This window comes from Mangifera indica, chromosome 15 (assembly GCF_011075055.1).
Source record: "Mangifera indica cultivar Alphonso chromosome 15, CATAS_Mindica_2.1, whole genome shotgun sequence".
In the NCBI taxonomy this organism is placed as follows: Eukaryota; Viridiplantae; Streptophyta; class Magnoliopsida; order Sapindales; family Anacardiaceae; genus Mangifera; species Mangifera indica.
Genome location: NC_058151.1, coordinates 13274690 through 13283347, shown reverse-complemented (window position 1 = coordinate 13283347; position 8658 = coordinate 13274690). Strand labels below are relative to the sequence as shown.

The following is an 8658-nucleotide window of genomic DNA, read 5'->3' as shown; positions in this document are numbered from 1 at the left end:
TTGGTGTATAATCGTTTGTTAAATATAAATATAAATAATTATTATATTTAATGAGATGTAATAAAAAAAATTAAGATATTATTTTACTTAAATGTCTTAAAGATTATTGAGTATAATTATTTTAAAATATTTTTTATATTACTTATTATATTAATTAAAAATAAAAATATTTTTATCCTCAAAAATTAATGAACAAGAATATAAATGTAACAAAATTAAAATTATTTTAATAATTAGTATTCAAATTAACACTTATATTACTTGCTACATTATAATTAATAATAAAAAATAATCAAAATTTTTATTATTGATAAACCATATATAAAAATATAAATAATAAAATATAAATTATCAAAATAATCTTTTGTTCTTACGAACTAATAGCTCTAAATACGGCCTTTTTAACTATAATTATTCGTAGAAAAAATATTAGTTAAAACATTAAGATATTAAATTATTAGTTTTTTCTTCTATTGATGATTTGAGTTTTTTTTTTTTTTTTTAATGGGATACTAAGGGAGTTGAGTGGGCCTGGCCTGTGGGTCGAAAGCAATGGTCCATGATCCAAGAAAATGAAATAACTCATCATTCGAAATTTAAAATAAGGTTTATTTGAGGCAAAGTACCATCTTTAGGAGTACAATTTAATCTAATTTCCAAACATATGTTAATTCAAAGCATATTCGTATCGAACCATTTGCAAAACATATCATGTTTGAATTGATTTTTTATAACCTAAACATGAAATATCGTGTCATATTTGAATTATGTCTTTTTATATCAAAATAGATTAAATCTGATTGTTTCAAGTCATGTATTATTGTATTAGTAAAAAACATGTTAAACGTGTCGTTTCTTTTCAGACAAGTAGAACAGGTTGAAAAAACATTTGTTTCTAAAACAAATCTTATTCAGGTTGATACATCTAATTTGGGTTTTGTTTGAATTAAATATCTTCTTACACATAACATCGAAAGACACAACATATACATTGTTTCACAAAATTCCTTTCTCATTGTCTCATCATTTAGATTCCTTGCTTTAAATTTTTTTTTCCAATTATTGAAGCATCCAATGAGACTATACAGTGAAAATTGCTTCATAAAGAAGGTTTCCCTCTCTTATAAGAATGAATGAAGAAATGCTTTTTTTAAAAGCACTTAATTTGCCAGAATGAAGAAACTCTTCTGACCCAAGAAAGGCAAAGAGCCAAACAATAACAATCCCTTCTGTTCCAAAAGAAAGACGCACAAAGTCGAAAAGAAACCTCAAATGGGAAGCTAAAGCTAAAGCTACATCTCACGCTCTTAACTTAGTCAAAAAGCTGAGCAGAAAAAAAACACTTGGTGTGACACAGTTGAGTATAGAAGAACCCATTCCTACCTGGACATGCAGCAAAGTCTACAAGAAGAATCAAGCTTTACAACCAAACAATCATATATTTTGACATTCAAGGAAAATCCACGCCCATACCTTACTCTTGAGGGTGGATAGTTTAAAACAATACAACCCCCACACCAGAAACTCATACTTTCCAAAATGGGATTCAAGTCTTATATTTTACACTTGAAATCGTAACATACCAGCATACTTCGTAACCCTGATGCCCATGCAGGCAAACTATGCACTAACTCTCTAGTAATCCAAGGCAAACATTGTAATGCCAACATACATGCATTAGCTCCCTTCTAGCCCTTTGTGATCTATCATGCTAACATCACTACCCATGTCACACAATTGCAACTGGGAGACATGAAGGTGACTTTGATATCAAATGATACTAATCTTGGGAAAACCGTATATCTCAAAAACTAATTGTTGAGATTGGATTGATCAAATAACCCCTATAACAGAAGCCCATAATTTTTAATATGTGATACAAATCTTATACTTTGTAATTGGGATCGTAACACACTGCTTCTTCATCAAGGCATCTTGATGCCAATTAGCAAAATTTTGAAAGTAGTAAAGAAGCATATAACAATTGATAAACTGTAACAAGTCAGAACTTCCAGCATTTCCACTTTCTAAAGCATGAGCATCAACATGAATTGGAGCACCAAGTCTGATTTGACAATTACCAACGATAATTATACAAGCAAAAAAGACTAAAAACATTAAAGATGACAATAAAAGCAATAAGAGAGACACAAATTTCAGACATTGTATCTGTATATAGTTGCTTGATCGCAGAGTCTAATCAACAACTTAACAATAGACATGGTATACCAAATGGATGAAAATGTAACAGCCATATGAAGAGAGCGTAAACTTCACAAAAACATGACCTATCATAAATTTGGAATGCCACTGTGTCTCATCTATGCACAAGTCACCAAATCAATCATATATACCAGCTCCAATGCCTGCTTATCTGTGGATAAATTTAGAAAACAACAGAAATATTAGTTGACTAATGAAAGAGACGGGCACAACAGCCAAGTATCAAACCCACCTGTGAATGATGTCTTGACCACTGTCAGAATTGCAAGTTATAATATAACACAAACACATCTGTTTTGCTTCGGATGGCTAGCTGCTTTCCTTTCTGCTCCATCATAAAAATAAGAAACACTTCAATAAGAAACAAGTGAAAGAACAATTACTGGATATGCTTTAACTTGGGGAAAAGGCCAAAGCAATTAGATAGTCAGCCTTAGCTTGGTTGGTTCTGTATTTAGGAGGCAACAAATAATTAACGCTTGTTAATTTACAGAAAATGATCGAAGATTTTAACCATTTATATGATGATTAATTTTTGGTGACTGCATTTCTCATTATGATGTTACATTGATTTTTCCACAGAAAGAAAGAAAAGAAGAAATTATCACATCATTCTTAAAACACACATTTTCTGCTTACTTTTCGGTATCAACTCTGCATACTGTTCAAAGAAAATGAAGTAATTTAATTCCAGAATTCTCATCTAAAAAGAAGAACCAAAATACATATTAAAAAAAATTGTACCTTTCTCCTGAGATGGAGGTTGAACAACTACGTGCATGGTTGTAATGCCACCAGGGATATCACATAGTGGACTCTGGCACTCCCCCAAAGTTTTGTTATTCTCCAATATCTTTCCTCCACTTATTATCTTCACGTCTTTCACAGTCCTTGGACCATTCTCCTTTTCTGTCCAAATAAAAAAATGTATAAACACTTACCCTTAAATAACATATATCTACAATTGTAAACAGGATCGGAAGTCCCAGAAGAGAGATTTTTTATGGCCAAGAAGAAGACAAATGCGACCACAAGTCAATCAAAACCTGAATAATTTCAAAGCTTACAATCCATTCAAGGTTATATATGTATCACAAGATTGGCAGTAGTTCTTGAATTTGTTTAACAGTAGGCTTATTATGTTTTACCAAAGTTTAGCCACAAAAGGAACTGACTTGTTGATGGACTAAGACCAACAATAAACCGCAAGTACTGACGATTTCCAGACTGTCATGGTATCTAACTTTTGAATCAGCTCAACCGAGTTAGAGAAAGAATTGCACATCATCACAACAAAGCAGAGACAGATTATGGATGACTTAAGAAAATATACTATTACTCCGTCAATTTACATGGACAAATAAATAAAGGAAATATATTAGTTTTTCATACTTTTTTATTGGATTGGGGCCAACTTTATTATATTTGTTAAGAATTTCAGAAAGGAAATTTCCTCAATAAGTTCTCATATGACCAAACTATTGCAGGTCAATTATCCTGCACTTGGAACCAACTCACCAATTACAACGCAAACGAAAGCAAGAAAGCAAACAAATAACTTCAAAAGCATGTTCAATAAAATGATACCACATGTATCGCCAACACATTATTTGAGGCTATATGAACAAGAAAAGATCACATAAGAATGAAAACTACTTGATGATGGTTCATATAGCCTTTGAGGCAAGTTTCCGCGGCTCTTCCACAAAATTCATAGTGAGATCTTTTAGTAGCCTTGAAAAGATGAAGCATATCCAAGAATTTTACCAAGCAACCATTCTAAAGACTTTGACATTAAACTGGTGACGGCAAAAGTACTCGAAAACAGCAAGGCTTTAAAAGATGGATATACTCATTCATAAGATATCAAGTTCATAGGAGTTTCTAAAAAGAAACAGTTCCACAAAAAAGAAACTTGATGGGAAAGTGGCTAAAAATCTGATAAATTTGGAATTTAAGCAAAAGAAAAAGCCAACTAACCTTTAGGCCATTGAGCAAGAATGCTTTCCTTCAAGGTTGCAACGCTTGTAGCAGTAGGAAAACTCTTGGGACCTATATCGGATCCATCAGTCAACCGAAACCTGATCTCTAACTGATCTTGTACACCTGCCATCTAAAACCTTCTTCTGATTGATTCCAAGAATATTTCAGACTTAAAACTCCAGGATCCTCACTGGAGCTTTCCCATATGGTATTTATCAAATCGTTCAGTATGAGTAATCAATAATCACAGAAGTACTCAAATCAGGTCTTCCAGATTGATCAAAATTCTCACTTTAGTATGCTGCACAATCCAAAAACAAGCACAAGAAGGAAAAAAAAAAGTACTCTTAGTATGAATATAAATCACAACAAAATCCGAAAATCTTAGAAATGGAAACTATAACAAGAAAGGAAACACCAGTAATGATAAGGACATGAATTTCTGATTTCTAGGAGGAGAAAAAAGGAACATCAATATCCCCAAATGGAGTAATCCATAGATAGAACAAAATCCGCATAAATCCCACCAGAAAAAATACAATACCAAAAACACACCAAAGTAAAAGCTTTAAACGGCAAAGCAAAGCAATCACCAATTATAACACATAATCAACCAGAATCCTCAACTGGGTCACCTCCAAACCAATCAAAAACCCAAAACCTTGATGAATTATCTTACTTGCCTCCAGAACTGATCTGGGTCACTGTGTTTTTATCAAACTGAGGAAGCGGGCGAGGGGAAAAAAGAAAAAGAAGAGAGAAGGTTTGAAAGGTGATGGCTTTTCAAGAATTATCAATAAGAAAAAGAGAAAGAAGATATAAAAAGAGTTGCCTGAGAGGGGGCAGTTTATGAGTTTTCAAAGTCTGCTAAATCTAAGGTCAATGCTGCCATTTCTTGCCTTCTCCTTCCAACCTCCTAAAGCCTATCGAAGTGGACAAATTTTACTCTCTCTCTCTCTCTTTATGTCTTTAAGACTGTGGCCCCCTTTCTAACTTCCAATCCAATCTCTCACAACCAAACTCTTATTATGTGTCTCACTCACACAACTTCCCTTGTGTCCATCCCAAATCATCACCGTTCATCTCCCTCACCACATCTGACGTGTGACACCCAGCAACGATACCAACTCCATATTGTCTTAGTTATAGGTCACATTATTATAATAATAAACATAATGTTCGATAAAGTCATCAACCATGGTTGAATGAGGATTACCAACTTGATTGCTTTGTCAATAATCTGTTTTCAGGTCACACTATCAGAAGTTCATGACAGATATGATAGGTAACAGTGATTCTGGGGCAGGTATTGGTGGTGCAATACCCTTTGCACTCAGCGGTGACCTAGTTGAGGAGCCACGACAATTATGCGTTTTAGATGGCTATGTTTTTTTTTTTTATATCAAAAATAAAAAATCATACAAATATATATTTTAATTAATGGATAAATATTATTATTGTTTAATAGAATTAGAATGTTTAAATAACCATTGTGATGGGTGATGATAAGAAAAAAATAATTAGGTATAATTTTACTTAAATGTTCTCTTATTTAAATTAAAGGAAATATGAAATTATATTAAAATATATAATAATACTATACGAATAATTTTTATGTATAATTTTATATATAAATAACGATGTATTATCATGTGATTAAATATTATTTTATCTCTAATTTTTAACTATTTAATCATATGATAATATATCATATTTATATATAAAAATTGTGTATATAATATTACTTTAAAATATTAGTGATAGTGAATCTGATGAGATAAGATCGAGGAAACTGAAATAAATGAGAATGATTAGATTGTATTAAGAAACTTTAACGATTATTAAAAGGGAGTTATCTCTATTAACTTTCATTTTATTTGGTCTCATTTTATCAACTTTTACTTTCTTTCGATTTTACTCTGTCAACTTTCCTTTGTTATTGGTCTCACTTTGACGACTTTCATCTCCTCTTAGTTTCACTTTGTTGACTTTCATCTCTTTTGATCTTTCCCTGTCAATTTTGATCTTCTCTTGTTTTACTTTGGCAATGATGGAACAATTTCATTTAGGGCAGCAGTGGAAGACAATTTCCTGGAGGCAGCGACAAGGAACAGTGTTGTGCATGTGGCGACGAAAAGATGATTTCATACAGGCGATCCATGGTGGAAGGGTGGTGGCTGTGTTGGTGTCGATGGGGGGCGGTGGCTGGTTTGGGTGATTGGTAGTTTAATTAAAAATATGAGCATTTGTCTTAAAATTAAATGAGTGAGGGTAAAATAGTCATAATGGATGTTTAGAGTTTATAGTTCTTTTTAATTGAAAATAAAAATATTCATATCTTAATAATTTAACATGTAAGTGTAAAAATATAATAAAATTAAAATTATTTCTATAATATTTTAATACGTAAAATAAATGTGATAATTAAAATATGCGTATTATTTAACATATCAGTTTTTATATATTAATTTTTTTTTATTTAATAAATCAAACAAAATTATATTGATAATAAAAAATAAATTATGAGGTAATAAAAAATTACTTTAAACCAAACGTACCCTATCGAAAAATATCTAATACCTTTTGACAACGGTAGATAGGATTGAAATTAATCTATGAAGAAATATATAATACTACATGTTTAAAAGTTAAGTATTATCATATATAAATACTTTAATATATCACTATATAATTAAATATTATTTAATTTTTAATTTAAATTTATTTAATTATATAATAATATAATATTTTATCTTTATATTGTATTAATAACCGTGATTTGTTCATAAGGGACACTTTATTAATTAAAAGGTAGAAGCGTGACTAATTTAAGATAGGAGAGTGACATACTGTGGACTTATCCAAGGTAATAATTAATTGGAAATGGTCAAGTTCAATATTGGATAACTTTGGAGGAAGTCTACATACTAAGGATTTATGGTACCCTGTCATGAATGCTAGCATTAAAAACCCCAATCTTCGAAAGAATCGATAATGTTATATACGTAATATTTTGGTTCGATAATTCAGTTTATTATCAATATATTATCTGTTTTAAATATATAATTTATTATAATTTTATTTATAAATTTTACAATACAAAACACGTGTTATATTCACTCTCCTCTCTTTACACAGATATTTTGATACAACTTATAATATTTGGATCTAATAATTTAATCTATGGTCAAGATACTGTTTGTTTTAAATACATAATTTGTCAGAGCTTTGATTTCAAAATTTATAACTTAAAATACGTCTTTTTAACAATTTAAACACTTATAAATGATTTAATTAATATTTTTTTATTATTTCTTAATGATATGAGATATTTATTCAGATGAAACATATCTTTTAAGAGATATGAGATACTCATACATATGTAACACCTCTTTAGTGTTTTATCGATATAAGATTTACTTACAATGTTATATTTACCTTTCTCCCCTTACGAAGATGTTCTGATACAATTTATTATATTTAAATCTAATAATTTAATACACTATTAAAATATTGTTAGTTTTAAATATATAATTTGTCAAATTCTGATTTTAAATTTTACAATTTAAAATTGCAAGTAAAACGATGTCTTAATCATGACAAGAAGTGGGGAATCAATAGCAAAATGCTAAGGTCTAATCAAAAAGTGGGAAGGTTTTTGGGTTTGGAAAATTGGGAAAATGACCTCTTGGTTTTCAAATGCCAGAATTTCCAGATTTAGTCTATGGAAAATTCTAAATGGGTTTCTTGTTATCATCAACTTGGCAAATTCCCGGAAAAAGAAGAATCTTTCTTTATGCTCTATTGTTAATAAATTTTCTTGAAGATTCTCTTCTTAGTTGGATCATATTTGTGCAAAAGGTATCACCAGACATTCCTCAACAAATGTCACCAAGTAACCTTTTATCACATTCATTTCTAAAAATTTATCTTTCAATGCATTTTTGACATCAAGAATACTAGCTCAGGATAAAACGTAGATTCAAACCGAGTTAACTTAATCTCAAATCTATATTCGATTCAAAATAGCTAAACTAGAGCTCAATTTGAAGCTTATTGTTATCACCACACCATGCTTGCTTCATCTGGCAATTCTTATTATTCTTCTCTAACAATTTTTCTTCTTGTTCTCCAACAACTCTTCTTTTTTTTCTCCGATGATTATTTTTCTTCTTTTTCTTCAACAACTCGTGTCTTCTCATCCAATGTTATTGTTCACAATCCAATTGAGTCAAACTCAATCTCAAACTGATCATCTTCACTTTGAGTCAAACTTAAACTAACTCTTGTTTGAATTTAACTTGGCTCAAATTTATCTCTAACTCAAATATATAAAAGAAAAGGACATTCTCACTTGAAAAATTGTAAAATCACAAGCTCATCTCTTAAAAAATGACAAGAACAAAGTTATAGGATTGCAAATGCTAAAAGAGTACGCATGGTGAGGCAAGA

At 30.4% G+C, this 8658-nt stretch overlaps 1 protein-coding gene across 5 annotated transcripts; it reads right to left on the bottom strand.

Annotated features, from left to right (window-relative positions):
* Positions 1-1988: 1988 nt before the first annotated feature.
* On the bottom strand, positions 1989-5144 carry LOC123197153 (membrane-anchored ubiquitin-fold protein 1-like). 5 transcript variants are annotated; one of them, XM_044611313.1, is made up of 5 exons: positions 4800-5139; positions 4204-4507; positions 2968-3132; positions 2456-2548; positions 1989-2374 (listed from the first exon to the last, which is right to left on the bottom strand). In XM_044611313.1, exons 2-4 carry the CDS (start codon positions 4334-4336, stop codon positions 2493-2495), a joined length of 354 nt encoding a protein of 117 aa, XP_044467248.1. In that variant the 5' UTR covers positions 4337-4507; positions 4800-5139; the 3' UTR covers positions 1989-2374; positions 2456-2492. The 5 variants fall into 5 exon arrangements, with proteins under 5 accessions (XP_044467248.1, XP_044467251.1, XP_044467250.1 ...); XM_044611316.1 differs by having other exon boundaries at positions 1989-2366; XM_044611315.1 differs by having other exon boundaries at positions 4886-5139.
* Between the last annotated feature and the right edge of the window lie 3514 nt (positions 5145-8658).